This window comes from Dendropsophus ebraccatus, chromosome 11 (genome assembly GCF_027789765.1).
Source record: "Dendropsophus ebraccatus isolate aDenEbr1 chromosome 11, aDenEbr1.pat, whole genome shotgun sequence".
NCBI classification, from domain to species: domain Eukaryota; kingdom Metazoa; phylum Chordata; class Amphibia; order Anura; family Hylidae; genus Dendropsophus; species Dendropsophus ebraccatus.
The window spans coordinates 9,919,239-9,939,860 of NC_091464.1; the positions used below are offsets into that span (position 1 = coordinate 9,919,239).

Sequence of the window (20,622 nt, forward strand, 5' to 3'; positions counted from 1 at the left end):
ATAGGTGACATCGGTTTTTGTGGCATGGCTTATGTCCCCAAAACAGATCAGTAACACCTACAGATGTGTGTATGGAGCCATATGAGCTGCATGTGTGACAGGGGCCGTAACGTCCATCATATAATATGAGTGAACATTTGGGTCTATTATAGAGTAAGAAACCAGACACTTTCTACAGCAACATTGAAGGTTTATTAATGCAAATTTAATTCCTAGGTCAAAAAGAGGGACATGTAAGGGGCAAAGAGGGACATGAGTCAAAAGTAGGGACTGTCCCTCCAAAATAGGGACACTAGGGAGGTATGCATTACGGGTGTATGTCACCAGTCCAGCAGGAAGTAATGTATATCTCACCGCCCCACGCTGGGCCCTCTCAGTTTAGTGGACCGAGTATAATACACTAATAACCATGCTTAATCTATTTCTGAATAAATGCTGTTGTTCTATGGGAGGCCGTTCCTATTATCATACATCAAGTAATGGACGGAAGGTAGTCACTAATAGATTAAGTTCTGCCCATTGAACCCAATGGGCACGGTGCAGATATTCAAAGTTAGATACGTCAGCATTCCATTCTGCTGCCATTCACACATATAGAATGAATGTACTTTAATAGTGGGAACATATTTGAACTCCTTCACCTTAGATCACCAGGAAAAGCTGACGTTAAAGGGGTACTCCAATAAAAAGGTTTTCAAATCAACTGGTGTCAGGAAGTTATATAGATTTGTATATTACTTCAGTCTCTCAGTACTTATCAGCTGCTGTATATCCTGCAGGAAGTGGTGTATTCTCCAGTCTGACACAGTGCTCTCTTCTGCCACCTCTGTCCATGTCAGGGACTGTCCAGAGCAGGAGAGGATTTCTATGGGGATTTGCTGCAGCTCTGCACAGTTCCTGACAGGGACAGAGGTGGCAGTAGAGAGCCTACTGGTTAAGCAGGACTAACATGTCACGTCCCAGGTCCCTACTCAGACCCAGAAACGTCCAGGGGGGGACTTGGAACTGCGGGATACTGGTCCCAGCGCTGGAGTGGGGGAGGTAAGAGCATGTTACTTCTTTCATCCTCCCCAGCATTCTGCCAATAATTACCCCATCCCAGAGCTCTCCTTTAACTCTTCTCATGCCTTAGACCACCGTAGTGTCCCAGCACAAGTGTGCCACTAAGTTCTTATGCACCTGGGCAAAGTAACTCAGACACTCAGGTTCTCACAGAATGGAATGAAGGAGTCTGTATTATGTGTTTTTCCCCACTAGGTGTCACTGTTGTATGTATTGTATGCACAGCTGAAGGTCTCATGGGTTAACTGTTTTTGTGATATGTTGTGTTTTCTCCAGTCACAGGTGCAGAAAGGTTTCCCTCACTTTTCTGCCTATCCTCTTTCTCCACACGCAGCCTCACCAATCACACACCATCTAAGGTACCCCTATAAAAAGCATACCTGAGCTAGGTACCGACCCCAGTAGGACAAAGCAGCACGTAAGCCTACGTATTCTACTGTAAGTCTGCTCAATCCAGAGCAGGGACCTCGTACTACCCTAGCAGGATAGGTACCCTGACACTATGGGGCATAAGGAGGTCAGATGAGAGGGATGTATACATTACTTCTTCTGTTACTTCTATCCTCAACTACGTTATCCCGACAGAGTACATAGCTACATTGGACAGGGCCCTCAAGTCTATTGTACCTGCCTCCTGCCTGCACCTGCAGTTACCAAAAGTGTATTTATCCTGTATTGCACTGATGTTTCTCAATAGCTAGAATGACTTGTCTATACAGTTTACAGATCATTCCGAACATCCAGAGAGAAAGGTAAAGTCATAACGTAAAGTGATAAAGTAAAGATAACTGGATGCAAGATATAAAATCCTTTTTGTGGTATCATAAACTGTCCAGAATGCTGTAATACCCTTCTGTCATTTCCCTGCCCCGCCTGTTCTCATTGTCTTAGATTGTGACCTGTCTTTTCCTGTAAGAACGATAGTTAGGCAACAATAATAAAACATTACACTGCATTACATACTACACGAATGAGCGAGAGGCTTTATGCAAATTATAGGCAAACATTGACGGACAGGGCTGGGTGTCTATAAAGAGATTAACAATGGTTGCTGTTTACTGGATAATAAACCTGAGGACACAATGGACATAAAATCATTATATTAAATAAATACCCTCCCCTATGCCAAGAAAAGAGATAGTTACATAGTACAGCTAAAGGGATACTAGTTTTTTTTATAAGGAGAGTGATCATAAAGAGGTGCGGAGACTTACGGACTGTTCCTGATCCCCTGGGAATTCTGGGAAGAAAGGATATGCAAAATAGCTCTCACACATTTTAGGCAAAGTAATGTTCTTGAAGACAGTATTTCACTCTATCTAGGAGTCTTAGAACACTAACTGGGCATCTATGCCAAACCAAACTATCTCTCCAAAAGGAAAGACTGCCCACCTGCAGACAGCTGTTTTCAGGTTGTTGCCCCTCTTCAGTGCAGTGCAGGGTGTTGTCTGGCTAGTGAGAGGCCTATCGGCGCGGGGCAAAGGGATACTAGTAATATCATACCTCCCAACTGTCCCGGATTCCGCAGGACAGTCCCGTTTTCGGGGTGCTGTCCCGCGGTCCCGGAACGGCCCCCCCGTGTCCCGCATTAAATGTGGCCCCAGCGGAAAAAAAAACAATAAACCAGTAACTCACCTGTCCGTCGGTCCCAGCAGCTCCTCTCCCGGTAGAGCGCGCACTCCCGTCATCCTCCGGGGCGGGCAGCGGGGTATACAGACACTGACTGGGCCGGAAGTGACCTGCAGCCTCTGTCATGAATCACTTCCGGCACAGTCAGTGTCTGTATACCCCGCTGCCCGCCCCGGAGGATGACGGGAGTGCGCGCTCTGCCAGGAGAGGAGCTGCTGGGACCGGCGGACAGGTGAGTTACTGGTTTATTGTTTTTTTCGCTGGGGCCACATATAATAGGGGGGATTGGCTACTCTGTGGGGCGCTATATGGGGGATTGGCTACTATATGGGGGGATTGGCTACTATGTGGGGCATATATGGGGGGATTGGATAATATGTGGGCACTATATGGGGGGATTGGCTACTATGTGGGGCACTATATGGGGGCATTGGCTACTATGTGGGCACTGTATGGGGTATTGGCTACTATGTGGGGCACTATATGGGGGCATTGGCTACTATGTGGGGCACTATATGGGGGGATTGGCCACTATGTGGGGTTCTATATGGGGGCATTGGCTACTATGTGGGGCACCATATGGGGCATTGGATACTATGTGGGGCACTATATGGGGGCATTGGATACTATGTGGGGCACTATGTGGGGATTGGATACTATGTGGGGGATTGGATTCTATGTGGGGCACTATATGGGGGACTGGCTACTATGTGGGGCACTATGTGGGGGATTGGATACTATGTGGGGCACTATATGGGGGATTGGATACTATGTGGGGCACTATAATGGGCGATTGGATACTATATAGGGCATTTTTGGGGGGATTGGATACCGTATAGGGCACTATTCAGTCAGCAGCATGTGGCTATGGAGGGTTGCTATGGGGGTGTGGCTATAGAGGGCCGCTATGGGGGCGTGGCTATGGGGACCGCGGCGCACATGTCCCTCTTTGTTCTTTGCAAAAGTTGGGAGCTATGGTAATATATCTCAATTATCGTGCGGCAAAGGCTGCACGGACATAGTTAAATCCGAACAGCCATTATAGAAAATAATGAAGCTGTATACTTATCTGTCCTCCTGTCTCTTCCCCCTGGCCAGAAGCACCGCTAAAGATTCTACCTAGACAGGACAGTGCCGCAGACTGTGATTGGCTGAGTATTCTGTCACTTCAGAGACGGATGTAGAATCTTCAGCAGTGGCTGCAGTAGTGGGGAACATGCAGAAGGACACCAGGGGAGCCTGGACAGGTAAGTATATAGCTTTATTATTTTATTCTATATATTTTAATCAGCAATTGTTCTACAGTTCTGTGTCTAGGCTTGTCATCACTTAGCCTGCTGGACCTGTGTATTCAGTAATCTGTGTTGCTATGTGTTCTCTTGCTATGTCCATGTTCCATTTCTGCTCCTTCATTTTCAGAATCTCTCGTATTAACCCCTTAAGGACCGGGCCTAAAATGGCCTTAAGGACCGGAGCAAATTTTATGAATATGACCTGTGTCACTTTATTCATTAATAATTTCGGGATGCTTTTACCTATCCGGCTGATTCTGAGATTGTTTTCTCGTGACATATTGTACTTCACATTTCTTGTAAATTGGAGTCGATACTTATAACGAATCTTTATGAAAAAAACCAAAATAACGTGAAAAATTGTAAAAAAATGCATTTTTCCAAATTTAAACCTTTTCTGCTTATACAGAAAATGGTTATGCCACATAAATTATATATTAAATAGCATTAGCAACATGTTTACTTTATGTTGGCGGCATTTAATAAACTATATTTCATTTTTTTTAGACAATAGAAAGCGTAAAACATTAGCAGCAAATTTCCAAATTTTCAGTAAAATTTCAAAATCAGAAATTTTTAGGGACCTGTTCAGGTTCTAAGTGTATTTGAGGGGCCTGTATGTTAGAAAGCCCCACAAAGCACCCCATTTCAGAAACTGCAACCCCCAAACTCTGCAAAATCAGATCCAGAAAGTTTTTTAACCCTTTAGGGGAGTCACAGAAATAAAAGCTAAGTGTGTAAGAAATTTGAAAATTTTAATTTTCTGTGCAGAGATTTTATTGTAATCCAATATTTTTCATAATTATAAACTTATTACCAGAGAAATGCACCCCAATATTTATTGCCCCGTTTCTGCAGTTTATAGAAATACCCCATATGTGGCCCTACTGCGCTATTTGACGCAACCACAAGCCTCAGATATAAGGGAGCGCCTAGTGAATTTCAATGGCTCCATTATATTTGGTCATTTCTGACTGTATCACTTCAGCTTGGCAGAGGCTCTGGGGTGCCAAAACCTAAAAAACACCACTAAAGGGACACCATTCAGAAAACTACACCCCTCAAGGAATGTAACAAGGGGTGCGGTGAGGATCTGGACCCCACAGGTGCTTCACAGATTTTCCCAACAATATGGCGTGAAAAAAGACAAAAGTATTTTTTACACTAAAACGTTGTTCTAGACTTCAATTTTTCATTTTCACAAAGGGATAAAAGGAAAAAAAAACACAAAACATGTAGCGCAGTTTCTCCCGAGTACGGAAATACCCCACATGTGGCGATAAAGTGCCAAGCGGGCGCAGGACGAGCCTCCAAAGGGAAGGAGCGCCAATTGGCTTTTGGAAGCTGGATTTCACTGGAATGGATTTCAAGGGCCACGTCGCATTTACAGAGCCCTCGTGCTGCCAAAACACTGGAAACCCCCCACAAGTGACCCCATTCTGGAAACTAAACCCTTTAAGGAATCTAACAAGGGGCGCAGTAAGTATATGGACCCCACTGGTGACGGGCACAAATGTGGAACAATGTGACGTGAAAGTGAAAAATTTAATTTTTTCACTTTCACGGCACAAATGTGCCCGTCATCAAGGGGTCCATATCCTCACTGCACCCCTTGTTAGATTCCTTGAGGGGTGCAGTTTCCAGAATGGGGTCACTTGTGGGGGGTTTCCAGTGTTTTGGCAGCACGAGGGCTCTGTAAATGCGACATGGCGTTCATCATCCATTCTAGCCAAATCCAACCTCCAAAATCCAAATGGCGCTCCTTCCCTTCGGAGGCTTGCCCTGCACCCACATGGCGCTTTATGTCAACATGTGGGGTATTTACGGACTCGGGGGAAATTGCTCTAAACATTTTGTGTGTCTTTTTCTCTTTTAACCCCTTGTGAAAATGATAAATTCAAGGCTAGACCAACATTATAGTGTAAAAAATGTAATATTTCATTTTCACGCCACATTGTTCCATATTTGTGCCCGTCACCAGTGGGGTCCATATGCTCACTACACCCCTTGTTACATTCCCTGAGGGGTGTAGTTTCCATAATGGGGTCACTTGTGGGGGGTTTCAACTGTCTTGGCAACACAGGGGCCTTTTAAATGCAACATGGCCCCTCGAAATTCATTCCAGCCAAATCCAGCCTCAAAAAACCAAATGGCGCTCCTTCCCTTCGGAGGCTTACCCTGCACCCGCATGGCGCTTTATGTCCACATGTGGGGTATTTCCGTACTCAGGGGAAATTGCTCTACAAATTTTTGTTTTTTTTTATTTTTTAGCCCCTTGTGAAAATGAAAAAATCAAGACAAGATCAATGATTTAGAGTGAAAATTTAAAACAAATTACACCAAATGTTGGTCTAGCCTTGATTTTTTTCCATTTCCACAAGGGGTTAAAAAAGAAAATAAACGCAAAGCATGTAGGGTAATTTCCCCTGAGTACGAAAATACCCCACATGTGGACATAATGTGCCATATGGGCACAGGGCAAGCCACCAAAGGGACAGAGCGCCATTTAGAGGCTGGAATGCAGGATGGAGGCCATGTCGCAATTACAAAGCTCCTGTGCTGCCAGGACAGTAGAAACCCCCGACAAGTGACCCCATACTGGAAACTACACCCCATAAGGAATCTAACAAGGGGTGCAGTGAGCATATGGACCCCACTGGTAACAGGCACATATGTAGAACATGTGCCATGAAAATAAAAAATACAATTTTTTTCATTTTCACGTCCCAAATGTGGCCGTCACCAGGGGGCCATATCCCCACTGCCCCCCTTGTTAGATTCCTTATGGGGTGTAGTTTCCAGAATGGGGTCACTTGTCGGGGGTTTCTACTGTCCTGGCCGCACAGAGGCTTTGTAATTGCATCATGGCATCCTCTAATGGGAATGGCGGCCATACCTATTTAGCTGGGGAAAAGGGACAATTCTAATTTATTTGGGGGTATTAGGCCAATTATTGGTTTATAAGGTTGAAAATGACAGGTGTCCATCAAATTCAACCTGTGTTGATCCAGAGGAAGGCAAAAAACCCTCGTAAGGCAGACGACAGTAGCCTCATCACAGGGAAAAAATTCCTTCCCGACTCCATAATGGCGATCAGAATAATCCCTGGATCAACATGACCCCTGAAATAGGAATAAGGGACAGAATTTAGATAATGTAGAACCCCAGTGACGTGTGGTGCGCCTTGAATCGATCCAGTATGCAGAGGCCGGGGTGATCAGGACAGGTGTCACACTGGAAAATGGTGTCCTTCCTGATCCCCCTGTTACACCACACTCTGCACTTCTTCTGGGGTCTCCTGTTCTCCAGTGTGGGGGACGTCACCTGGAAAATGTTGTCCTGGTGCGATACGGGGTCCTTCATATCCAGAAGCGCTGGGTCCGCTCCATGGCTGCTAAATATTAGGACTCTATTACTGCTTCTGATATGTTCGGATCGTGCCGCAAGCTACAGGGCAGCGAGGGACCGGAAGAGGGGGTGCTAGTATAAAAGTTATCCCCGTACAGGTGGTAACCTTTATCCAGCAGTGGGAAGATCAGTTCCCGGACGATCTTCCCACTAACTCCGAGGATGGGGGGGGGGCATCTGGGGGCTGGATTTGGGTGTCCCTTCCTTCATACACTCTAAGTGCACGTGCACACTGCGGAATGGCGAAGGATAACCCTTTGTGCATTCTGCAGTTGGCACCCGCCGGCAGACTGATGCGGGCGCGCGTCTCCGTCCGTGTCATAGACTCCATTCTATGCACGGGCGGATTCCGCTCTCCGTCAAATGTGTTCATTCTTTGGACGGACGATGGAATCCGCCCAAGCATAACATGGAGTCTATGACACGGGTGGAGACGCGCGCCTGCATCAGTCCGCCGGCGGGTGCCAGCTGCGGAATGCACAAAGGGTTATCCTTCGCCATTCCGCAGTGTGCACGTACCCTACATCTGTAAGTGTACCCTGAGGTACTCTCACAGAGTTTGTAGAATTTTACGCCATACCGTGATCTCTTATTGGGACGGTACTGGCGGAAAAGACGTGTCTGGGGGGCAGCGTACGCTACGCTACCCCCAGATACGTCATTGGATGATGAGGATGAGGATGAATGGAGGAACAAAGGACCCCTTATTCATCCTCACTGGCTGTTTCGGTGTCGGAGGCAATAATAGCGTATGCGTCCGACACCGAAAACACCCTGGGGGCCATCTTTATACGGGGATTGGTATATGGGGTATGTAGTGGTGTAGTGTCAAACTTTATTCCGTGTAGTGTAATGGTGTTTTTTACATGTTTTTTTAACATTAAGTATAAAAAAAAAAACTACGCCAAGAAAGGAGTTGCTGATAAATGCCGCACTTATGTGCGATGCTGATCAGCACTCAGCGGCGATAGGGTGCGGAAAATAGAAAAAAAAAAAAAATCTTTCTTCAACCCTATAGCTACTGATATGTGTATTATATACACTTATCAGCCGCTAGGGGGCAGTAGAACGCCAATTCCGGAAAAAGACGAAGTTTGACGACGCTGGAGCCGATGATTACCGATGGGGACCGCCGGAAAAAGACGAAGACGCCGACGATGACGCGTTCGGAACCCGGAAGACGCGTTCGGAACCCGGAAGACGAGATCGGGACGCTGGATCCGGTGAGTATGGGTCAATACCTGCTCTGGACACCTCAGCTACCTAGCTGAGGTGTCCACAGCAGGTATTTAACCCTTTCATGGGGTACTTATATCGCCGTGATCGGCCGGCCGCTCCTGGCCGGCCGGTCCCGGCGATCGGGACGTGGCACCGTGGCCACCGTTACTTTTAACAGTAATGGCGGTCGGTGTCGTCCTCGGACAGCACCGACCGCCATTGCTTTCCGGGCCATCGGGTCACCGGTGACCCGGAAAGCTGCAGATCGCCGCCATATGCTGATCTGAATTGATCAGCCAATAGCGGCGATCGTCAGCACGGGAGGGGTTAATCACCCCCCGTGCCGACAAGCAGGGATGGCCTGCTATACATTATAGCAGGCCATCTTTCCCTATTGCTGCGTGTGTACACGCAGCGATCGGGGAAACCTCGGGCGTAAATGTACGCCCGTTTGCGTTAAGGCACGGGTTTTGGGGGCGTACACTTACGCCCGCGGTCGTTAAGGGGTTAACCTTACTGTGTCTGGCTACCAATTGGTGGCTGTTGTGGAGACAGTGACCTGGGGATGCTTACAGCTTATCTGTGACCTCTGACTCCGATGGGATCGTGGCATCTATTACCAAATACAGGAAACAAATATAAGCATATACATAGTGTTATCATACTGACCATGTCCAGTACACTGACATCAAGTCTATACGAGGCTAAATGATCCCACTGCACCATTACCAGGTGTTACCACTAGAGATGAGTGAATAGTATTCGATCGAATATGGCAGTATTCGAAAGATTCGAGTTTGATTGAATATGTGATCAAATATTCTAATCTAAATTAACTTTACTAAAACAGCTAAACAATTATTTAGCAGGGAAAGCAGGGAATCAGTATTACAGGGCACGGTATTACCGGGGTTAGCGATCCCCGGCAATCATGCCGATCCCTATAATAGTTAATATTTAATTAATAAAAGAAAGTTTCGTTCTAAAAAAGTTATTTTCGTTGTTCTGTAGCTTAATTAAAACAAATCCATGCTTTAATCGTTAATAAAAAATAAATATATAAATAAATGTATATATATATATATATATATATATATTTATTTATTTATTTACAGTATATTTAATTGCAAAAGTATTTATTCGTTTTAATTAAGCTATTGAACAATGAAAATAACTTTATTAGAACGAAAATGTGTTTTATTAATTAAATATTAACTACTACAGGAAGCTGTATTATTGCCGGCAATACCTTTTGCCGGTAATACAGCTGAATGTAATAATTAATACTTTACTTTAATTAAAACAGCAAATGTTTCTTCTAATGATGCAATTTTTTTTATCACAATAGCAGCATTAGAAGAAACATTTAGATTTATATGTGCGCTCAGCTGATTGGCTGAGCGGACATATAAAGAGCCGGGGACCGGCGAAGAGAGAAGATAGAAGAAAGGAGAGAGAAGATAGAAAACATCGGAGGGCGAGTAGAAAGCTTCCCACCCCCTGTACTACACCCATCCCAGCAAGGAAGGGGGGGGTCACTTAACCCCTTGCATGCTGGTATGGGTGCAGTCTGACATCAGTCTGGCCCCCAAGGGGTTAAAGGGAACCTGTCACCCCCGTCCCGGGGTGACAGGCTCCCGACCCCCCATTAGAGCCCCCTATACTCACCTAATCCCGCCGGGTCCCGCTTCTGGAGGTGGTCGGGTGATGAAGATCTCAGCCGCTGCAGCCCGGGCGCGCGCTCAGGGATGAGTCCAACACCCATAGAGAATGACAGGAGAGTCCAGTGCTCCGTCATTCTCTATGAGCGTTGGACTCATCTCTCAGCGTGCGCGCCGGGCTGCAGCGGCTGAGATCTCAGTCACCCGACCACCTCCAGAAGTGGGACCCGGCGGGATTAGGTGAGTATAGGGGGCTCTAACAGGGGGTCGGGAGCCTGTCGGGAGCCCCGGGGGTGACAGGTTCCCTTTAAGTGGAGACCCTTACTTAACCACCTGGGGGCCAGATTGTTCAGTATGGCACCCAAAGGGTTAAGGGGGATGCAATGCATCCTCCTTTAACCCCATGGGTGCCACACTGTAAGCAGCAATCTGTAATACATACTTTTGCAATTAAATATACTGTAAATAAATAAATATACATATTTATTTATATATTTATTTTTTTATTAACAGTATATTTATTTGCAAAAGCATGGATTCGTTTTAATTAAGCTATTGAACAACGAAAATAACTTTTTTAGAATGAAACTTTGTTTTATTAATTAAATATTAACCATTACAGGAATCAGCATTATTGCCGGGGATCGCTAACCCCGGTAATACCGGTCCCTGTAATACTGCTTCCCTGCCTTCCCAGATGCATCCAGAGGTGTTTGCATCACTTTCTAAAGATGTCCTGGACTTGGTGACCTCCAATTCGTCGAATCTTGATTTCCAGGTCCCAAGGATTTTTCTCCCACAGTCTATTATTTCTGTAGAGTTAGCTGTCCATACTATGTGCCAGCTACTCTTTCCCGATCCACAGAATTGACCATCCTGCTGCTACCCCCATTGCTGTGCCAGTTGCGGGCTGGCACTCATCTTGGTATTAGTTGTGCCTTCCTCTATTCTTATGGTCCTCTGGGATAAAGTGATTAATGATAAAAAATTGCAAACAAACGCTTTTGAGAATGACATCAAACCACAATTAACGATGGTTCATACAGTAGTTTGCCAACGTTTGTAATTATAAATGATTGATGTGTGGAGATGCTGGTGCCGCGGTCCTTTCTTTGAACCGCACAGCATCAGTTTATTTCCGAGCACCGGACAGACATGAAGCCCTGGAGGCGTGCCCCCCAGCCCCCAGTGTGACAATCTTACCTCCCCTCTGTGACTCATCTCCATTGATTCTACTTGAGCCGAATCAAAGAGGGGAGGGGGTTCTGTCACACTGGGGGCAAGCTGGCCTGCTCCCAGTGCTTCATGTCTGTCCGATACTCGGGACGATACCGGCGCCGTGTGTGGGAACCGGGTGGCAGTTCAAAAAAGGAACTCGCTACTGGCCAACACGGTCTGTGGTCCTAGTGGTACATTTGGTTTAACGCACACCTTTCAGTAAATCCGTCGGGACCTACAGCTGAACTCCGGATTTTCCATCAAGGTAGACCCCTATTACCACTGGCATCATCTGTTGGTGGTTGTTCAGAATTCACCTTAGATTGACGGCGAGTGGCAGGTTCAGAAGTCCAAAGTGTATGGGGACCTTAAAGTGTACCTGTCATAATAAAAAATGTCATGGAGACAGGCCAAAAGTTTGGATCAATCCGGGTGAGAGTGTTCAGACCTGTACCGATCACGAGAATGAACCGGGGGAAGACTAAGAGTAATCCGCTCACCGCTCTGTATCAGAAAAAAAGACTCAAGCTCCATAGACTCCAGAGCGGAGAGTGGATCACACTAAGCACCGTCTTCTCTCGCCTCGTTCTCACGATTGATACAGGGCTGAAGACTCAGTATGGAAAACTTCTGGCATGTCATTGTGACATGTAAAACACTTTTTATATAATGACAGTGACACTTTAATAGTCGTATGTCCTGCTTTCCAGCTCTTGTAATCAGAGATAGGTTTGGAGCTTTCTGTGATTACTTTCCATTGACTCTCCCATGGTGGATACACCTTCTCTTCTATTGGTATTTAGCTTTCTAGTGATTGACAGATCAGGGCGGATGGCTTTATAATCTCTCTTACAGTATTCTCTTCCCATTTCCTATACGTGACAAAGCCAGCATGTCCAATGAAACATGTCAAGAGGGTGGTGTGATTTTTAATAACATTAGGCCGTGTCATGTCCATTGTTGCTCTTTGGGTAAAATAAAGCTGTTGCATAAGTACTGAATGCACTTGTCCTACTTATCAGACATAACAATAGTAACATTTGATGTATCAGTCCCATACGTATACTCTAAGGCGATCACTCTAAATACCACTACACCTTAGATCAAGGGCTTAGTACTTTAGTTACATTCTGCCATCTAGAGGCCATAGGTGGTAGTTAGCTGGACGGTAATTGTATCTTGGAACATGAGGTTAGTTTTTTCTAGGAGCTCGGGATCAGACATACATACAGATATCATTTATGTACTTTGACTTACTATAACAACAGCCAGCATGAGTTTAATAACTCTCAACCTTGTACTAACAGTGGTTCTGATTTTTTCATTTAACTTGTAAATTTAATGACCATGTTTTTTTTTTACTTTTTTTCTTAGGCAATGGTGACACTGGCAAACACCATATATTAAAGATTGAAAGGGAAACTATCAGCAGGTTCGTGCACATGAACCTGCTGATATGTCGCTTTAGCCCCCTACCTCCTCTTGCCGGAGCCGCCCTGGTAATCTTTGCCAATAATGCACCACGACTTACAGTACAGTAAGCGGACATCATGGATTGCCTCATTTAGAGGGATGAACATTTATGGCTGGGCCTGTGTGATCAACAGCAGGAGCCGGCTATATATATATATATATATATATATATATATATATATATATTTCTAGTACATAAATATATATATGCATGTGTAACTAGGAACCAGTGTCGGAGGCTGAGCAGTGGGGGAGCACAATGTGAGCTACACAAAAGTTTGGAGACTCATCCTTCAGCAACCAGTGAATACACCAGCCTGGACCAGATACAGAAATGCATGATGGGAACTGTAGTCTTTGCTGGCCATAGAAACCAGTTACTTTCATTTTGTAGATTGTGGTTGGTTGCTATGGGCAACAAAGACGCTCAAAATGACTCATGGGTCACTATATGCCGGTAAGATGGTTAGCCTTTTCATTCACCGAGCAGTCAGTGACTATTTCTGACTCGCCTTCCCTCTCATGAACACTGGGAGACTTCAGAAGGGCTTTGTGTAACATTATACATGTATACCGTTCTACTTATATTACATACGTTAAACATGTTGTCCAGGGAAATGTAACTTTGTTCCCTATCCACATTATGGGGGACAATTAAAAAAAATCAAAAAAATCTCCGTATCGGGCCCCCGGATTCTTTGTCATGAATGAATCTTTTCATTCCTGCGGAGCTACTGGAAAGTGCTTATTCGGCTCTTTCCGGCAGCTCCATAGGAATGAATAGAGCCGCGGGTTGATGTGCCGTACCCGCAGCTGTATTCATAACAGAGAAGCCGGGGCCTGATATGGAGATCGCTGGGGTGTACAGAGGTCGGACCCTCCGCCATTTTCTTAAGTGTCTTCTATACTGTGCATAGGGGACAAAAAAATCGCTGCTCAAATCACACAGACATCCACAAACGTTACAAACACGCTGCGAGTTTTAATCTGCGGATTTATCGCAACATTAAACTCACGGCAGATCCGCCCGTGTGAATTTACCCTAAGGGTGGTATTCCACGGGCCGATGGGGCCCGATAAACGAGCGTTTACTGGGCCTATTCCACGGCCCCGATTATCGTTAAACAAGGGCTGTAAGGACATAGTTACCGATGTCCTTGCAGATCTTGGTTAACTAGTATACATACCTATGCATGGTGCAGGGCTCCTCTACTCCTGCTTCTCCCGGGTCCTGCGCGCTCCTCCAGCTTCAGGGCAGCCTGTGTCAGCTGACAAGCCGCTCAGCCAATCACTGGCTGGGACCGCCACGACCTGTGATTGGCTGCGCAGCCTGTCAGCTGACACAGGTCGCCCTGACGCTGGAGAAGAGCGCGGGACCCGGGAGAAGCAGGAGAAGAGGAGCCCTGCACCATGCATATCGTCAGCAGCGCAGTAGTACGCGGTCGGCGCCCGAAAAATATAGGTCCGGACCTATATCAACGATCAGCCGATGACAAGATCTAGAGCGATAATCGGCTGAATCGGGCCGATTTGGCCGATTATCGCTCCGTGGAATAGGGCCCTAAGGGTGCGTTCACACACATACAGGATCTGCAGCAGATTTCATCTAAATAACGGAATACAGCATCAAATCTGCTGCGGATCTGCTGCAGATCTGCTGCGGATACTGTACATGTGAACGCACGCTGAGGGTGCATTCACACGTACAGGATCCGCAGCAGATCTTCAGCAGATTTGATGGTGTGTTTAGTTATTTAGATCAGATCTGCTGTGGATCTGTTGCAGATCCGCAGCATAAAATCCGCTGCGATACGGTGTGTGTGGAGCTACCCTTAAGCTATTTGTGTGTCATCACGGTCAGAACGTTCATTCTAGAACTTTGATGTCCTGTAGTCAGTGTATAATGGTCATGGCAGCTATTTCAAGAATCTCGAGTGCAACTATCAATAAGATGCTGATCTCACAGAGACGTCCCGTCTACACGACTCAGTACTGGGCGGTATTATTACCACTGCTCTTCATTTCCAGCGGGATATGTGAAGACACAGGTTGGTCATCATTATTCTTATTGAACCAAACATCAACATCTTGTATAAAAAAATTAATATATTGAAGAAGAGATGTCTGCTCCTGGTTGCAGTGGCCGATGACATAAGTCCGCATATGATCATGCGCATATCACAACTCTTAACTCCACTGGAATGTCAGAACTTCTATCTAAGAGTTACTGGACCGGACAAAGACTATGGAGAGCCACCACAAGACCTTTCTCCAGACAGTGGACTAAGACATAACATTGGTCAGTAGTCATCTGATGTTACATTGATGAGAAAGATTGATATGTGTTATATTGGAATAAGATCGGACTAAAATATCCTACATAATTGATGACTTACTATAGGATAGGCCATCGATATCTGATGGAGGGCCGAAGGTTCCCCATCCCTGCTCTACAGAGTAGTGTTACATGCAGTATTTTTGCTGCCTATTTTCTACATGGTATTTTTGGGTGGAATATCCATAGCATGTACAATAGTGCCGAGGTGAATGTGGTTTTAACAAATATCAACCACAGTCTGTGGAAGTTGGTGTGCCTGATTCTCTCTGGATTTATTGCTGGAGGGGTACTGCTGCAAAAAAAAAAAATGCAAAGGATGAAGGTAACAGATATACCCTCATCCTCGTGCCCAGTGCCCACTAGGGAGCTATCAGCAGGTTAAATTTGTCTAAGCTGATAGTTCCCCTTTAACTTTGATAAATAGGTAATGACTGTCAGCTTCTGCTAGGGATTAACCCTTAGTGCACTAGTCACCTTCCAGCACCCCGATACTCAAGCAAATAGCATACTCGCTCATTTCCAATGACTTCTCTTCAGAGACCCTGGCAGATTTATGCCAGCAAGCCCTACAGGCAAGAGCACCCTCTATCTTTGGGAAGAATGTGCATAGGATGAATGGTGTCATCCTTTGAGTGTGTATCCTGAAAAATATGAACACTTCTGACCTCTAGTGGCTGCAAGCATGTACCTGCCTGGAGTCTAGAAGATGACTGGTACTTAAAGGGGTAGTTCACCAAAAACAAATTCTTTCTAATCAACTGGTGCCAGAAAGTGCCAGAGATTTGTAATTTACTCAAGTCTTCCAGTACTTATCAGCTGCTCAGGCCAGGACCCATGACAGGGACCTAGAGACCTATGTTTTCCTTATGCAAGAGACCACCTATGGCATGCAGTGCTAGACTCCTCAGCAGGAAAGGACATCCTCTGAGGATCACCTTGTCCACACCAGGGATACTCTCTACAAGACACAGGGCAGCATACCAGAGTTAGGTACTGACCCTAGTAGGACAAAGCTGTAGTTCGCCTACGTATCCTACTGTAACGCATGGCTATTCTGGCAAATCCTCAGAGGTCTGCTCAACCCAGTGCAGGGACCTGGGACCTCGTACTACCCTAGCAGGACGGGTATCTTGACACTGTAGGGCATAAAGCGGTCAGATCACGTAAGGGATGTATATGTGAGTACGAGTTTCTTCACAACACTATCCCTGGAGAGTACACAGCTACATTGGACAGCTCCCTCAAGACGCTCCTCTACTCTCACTTCTAAAGTTACTACTTCTTCTGCCTCTTGTCTGCCCCTGCAGTAACTGAAACCTTATTTCTGTATTGCACTGAAGATTTTAAGTAAACGGACGTTATTCTGGTTAAGCTACTGGACTCTGCCTCTCATTCTGCACCAACACACCAGCGTACACTTGGGTTCAAACCTGCGGAAGCCGTGCCTGACTGACCAGGGGTCGGTACCAACGCCACCCCAGGCTACTGTGACAAGTGCCCTAGTTACCAAACACTGACAGAGCTGCTACAGCACTGCCAAAGCTACCCCGGCATACGGCAACCCCCTGCTTCGCTGCAATGGCATATATATATATATACCACCAATACTGCCACAATTACAGCCCTGGGGACATGTATCCTTCATTAAACCTTGTATACAGTAAAGTGTTTTTTTCTTATTTACTCTTGCATCCAGCGACCATGGAAGACTGTACAGATACCCTGCTGAGCTGGCTGCAATCAAAAGGGGACACTGTCTACTGGGATCGAGTTTTCTCCGCATTGTATAGAGTGGGGCGCGTTGATATTGCTCTGGGTAAGGAATTTCACCCCTGCAATCTGCAACTTAGTGGACATTCCCATCACATTATGGCTGTATATTCCCATATATATATATATATCCCTAACTTTTTGTGAGTAGTGTATTCACCTGTGTGAACAGTTGGGTTAGAGAAAAAAGGCTGCAGGAGCTCAGAAACAGCGCCACCCCTGTTCCCAGGTTGTGTATGGTATTGCAACTTAGCCCCACTCACTTCAATTAAACCATTTGCAATACCAGTCACAACCTATGGGCAGGTGGGGCGCTGTTTATGGAACAAAGCCACTATATTTAAAAAAAAAAAATCTGGACAATCCCTTTATTTTATTCTACATTATGCAAGAAGTTTGGCTTCTCTGAGGTGTAATACTCTGCACATAGAAGGTACTTCCAGGTTTCTTTCTCTGTGTTTATTTTGAACAGAACTTGCCAAAAATTTAAACCAGGACAGAACTCTGGGACTGAAGAAGATTGTGGATAAACTGAGCAAAACCTCACAGAAGGTGAAATCACCTCTGATTATTTATGAGTATGAGAATCAAGAAAATGTGCGGCAAGTCAGAGACTGTAAGTACTCGAGATGGCATTCTGCTTCTACATAGTCCTAAGTCTTAAGCAGTACCTGTCCTTCTATTTTTTGGGGACAGTGAGAGATGTAGCCTGTTCAGCCTCCACTGATAAGTGTTAGGCTATGTTCACACACCGTATCTTTTCGTAAAAGTACGGCTTTTGTTGCAATCGGCAACAACAACCGTACTTTTTACGAATAGATACATGCCCTGTTTCTTTATGGGTTCGGACCGTATACACCCTCGCAGCGCCGCAAAGAACTGACATGCCAGTTTTCTGCGGTTGCTTTTCAGTGAATAGCGGACGTAGAAAACCATGTCAGTGCAAACTATGAAGTGAGCGGCTGCGGCCACACGCTCTATAGCGTGCAGTGGGGAGTTCTGATGCGGGCATGCATGGATGCGCCCGCATCAGAACTCTGCGGAGTGAAAGATCATCCCTCCAGTACTGCAGTACCGGCCGGGATGATCATGGAACAGCCGGTCTCTTACGCCATGTGAACATGGCCTTAATCATCAAGATCGGCACTTGTTTGCAGCTTTTTTACAAGTCACAATGAAGCGTGCGGCCGGGTCTTACAAATGATCACGGCAATGTTCATGCAGCCATTAAAACGGTACTCTGGTTAGGAAAGAGTTAAAGTGTCCCTGTTTAAAATGTCTTTGCAGAAATCAATAGTACACGCAAATCTGAAAAGTCTGGGGTAGGTTTTATTAGCAAAAGAGCTTCCTTCTGTGCTCACAAAGCTTTTTTTTCCCACCTCCCCCCTTCCCTTCTTCTGTTTATTATCGATAAAAAGCCATCTAAAGTTGGGTTTGAGAAGTGTCCTAGCACAGGTGTGCCACTAAGTCTCTTATGCACCTGGACAAAGTAACTCACTCAGGTTCCCACAGTGTAATAAAGTGAAACTGTATTGTGTGTTTTTCCCCACTAGGTGGCACTGTCTGTATTTCCTATTTATTATTCTATGCACAGCTAAGGCAAGCATGGGGTTAACTTGTATTTGTCACATGATTGTTCTTATCCTATCATAGGTGCAGGTATTTTTTCCTCCAATCTTTCCCTTAGCCTGGCTCTTCTTTCTCTTGCAAACAAGGCCCCACGAATCACCAGTAGGCTTGTTTTGTCCATATAAAGAGAGGTTAGATCCTGGTGGGAGGAGTTCTCTAGTCAGTAGTAGGGGAGAGAGAGACACAGACAGAGATCTTTTTTTGTGCTGTTAAATACAGCTAGCATGCAGTGCTAGTCCCCTCAGGAGGGAGGACATCCTCTGAGGATCACATTGTCCTTGCCAGGGATACTAGCTACACGACACAGGGCAGCATACCTGAATTAGGTACTCACCCCCGTAGGACAAAGCTGCAGATAACGCCTACGTATCCTACTGCAACGCACAGCTATTCTTGGAAATCCTGGGAAGTCTGCTCAACCCAGCGCAGGGACCTGGGACCTCATACTACCCTAGCAGGACGGGTGACCGAACATAATAGGGAATAAGGCGGTCAGATCCAAGATATCTATGCGTGAGTAGGAGAATCGTCTTTTTCTTCTGTTTTTCACAACGCTATCTTGGCAGAGAACACCGCTACATTGGACAGGGCCTTCAAGACACTTCTCTACTTCACTTTCCTCATCTACAAACTACTACTACTACCTCTTGCCTGCACCTACATTTTTGTATTGCACTAAAGATCTTAAGTAAACAGACGTTATTCTGGTTAAGCCATTGGACTCTGGTTTATTTTTACTGCACCTGCACCCACGCCAAATTTACACTTGGGTTATCTTTGAAGCATTTGTCCGGGAGTGGGTTTCTTCGCCACTCCAGGCTACCATGACAAGTGCCCAAGTGACCCACAGAGCTGCCCCAACACTGCAGCGATCTCCATATCGGGCCTTCGGCTTCTGTGTAATTGATAGACCTGAGGGTACGGCACATGACCTGCAGCTATATTCATTCCTATGTAGCAATGGAAAGAGCCGATTACATTGCTCTTCAGGCATACTCAGCTCTTTCTGTCGCCCCATAGGAATGAATAGGGCCGGGGCTCACGTGCCGTCACGCAGCTCTATTCATAATACAGAAGCCGGGGTCCGATACGGAGATGTCGGACTCTTCGCAGTCTCCTACTTTTCCCTTATCCTGTGGATAGGGGAAGAGTTGATTTTCCTGCAATACCCCTTTAACTTCTTACAATGCATTTTATTAAAGCAAAAATTCTGAAAAGCAACAACTCATCTATAAAAGTACAATAGTTTGTATCTTTTTCAACTCACTTTTCTATTTCTTTTTAGTAACCAGTAAAAGGGATGAAGACTGGGACCTAATAGTTGAAAGACAACAGCTTCCTCCATATACTCGTCCTCTGACGGAATGGTCTTGGTGTATGGTTTATGGATTAATTATTGGTTTATTCGCTGTACCCCTTCTTGCCAGTCTGATTTTTCTGATTATTTTTGGCATGAATTTGCTTGACAATACCGATCCTCAAGTGTAGATTAAAACTGGGGAATTTTAATGTCAATGGATCAATTCAATATATGTGATTTATTCTATACCCAAGATTCCACTCTATAGAACTGAAACTACAACCATCTTTGACACTATTGTTGCCTGGTAACAGAAGTTCGGCCAGTATCACATTCTCACATTTTTGGTTTGTCCTCTATAAAACTAAAATCTATAAATGGTTGGGTAGACTTATATGTGAGAACTTAAGAGTTAATCAAGTCCTTATAAGATGTTGCACCATCCAAAAATACATACTCTTTGTTCTGTAAATGTAAGGGCAACTATCTGACCAATCGGGCAACCATCTCCCCATGTAATAAAGACAACGCTCAGCCTAGGAACCGATCATCAGCTGATAGTTGTCCTTCAGCAAGTTTGAAAATCATCGCCAGCCGACCGCGCTGGTTGGTAGCTGAAGAAAT

At 45.4% G+C, this 20,622-nt stretch overlaps 1 protein-coding gene across 2 annotated transcripts; it reads left to right on the top strand.

The window, feature by feature from the left end:
• The first annotated feature begins 14,865 nt into the window (after positions 1-14,865).
• TMDD1 (transmembrane and death domain 1) lies at positions 14,866-20,447 on the top strand. Of its 2 annotated transcripts, XM_069945837.1 has the most exons (5): positions 14,866-15,009; positions 15,102-15,260; positions 16,996-17,115; positions 17,542-17,685; positions 19,984-20,431. In XM_069945837.1, exons 1-5 carry the CDS (start codon positions 14,871-14,873, stop codon positions 20,184-20,186), a joined length of 765 nt encoding a protein of 254 aa, XP_069801938.1. In that variant the 5' UTR covers positions 14,866-14,870; the 3' UTR covers positions 20,187-20,431. The 2 variants fall into 2 exon arrangements, with proteins under 2 accessions (XP_069801938.1, XP_069801939.1); XM_069945838.1 differs by lacking the exon at positions 17,542-17,685 and having other exon boundaries at positions 19,984-20,447.
• The last annotated feature ends 175 nt before the right edge of the window (positions 20,448-20,622 follow it).

Bases quoted from the DNA above. Each gene is read 5' to 3' on its own strand.
- TMDD1 (XM_069945837.1), top strand. From the start codon at position 14,871: ATGGCAGCTATTTCAAGAATCTCGAGTGCAACTATCAATAAGATGCTG. The intron at 15,261-16,995 runs GTCAGTAGTCAT...TCTTGCATCCAG, and splicing joins TGGACTAAGACATAACATTG to CGACCATGGAAGACTGTACA. The intron at 17,686-19,983 runs GTAAGTACTCGA...ATTTCTTTTTAG, and splicing joins TGTGCGGCAAGTCAGAGACT to TAACCAGTAAAAGGGATGAA.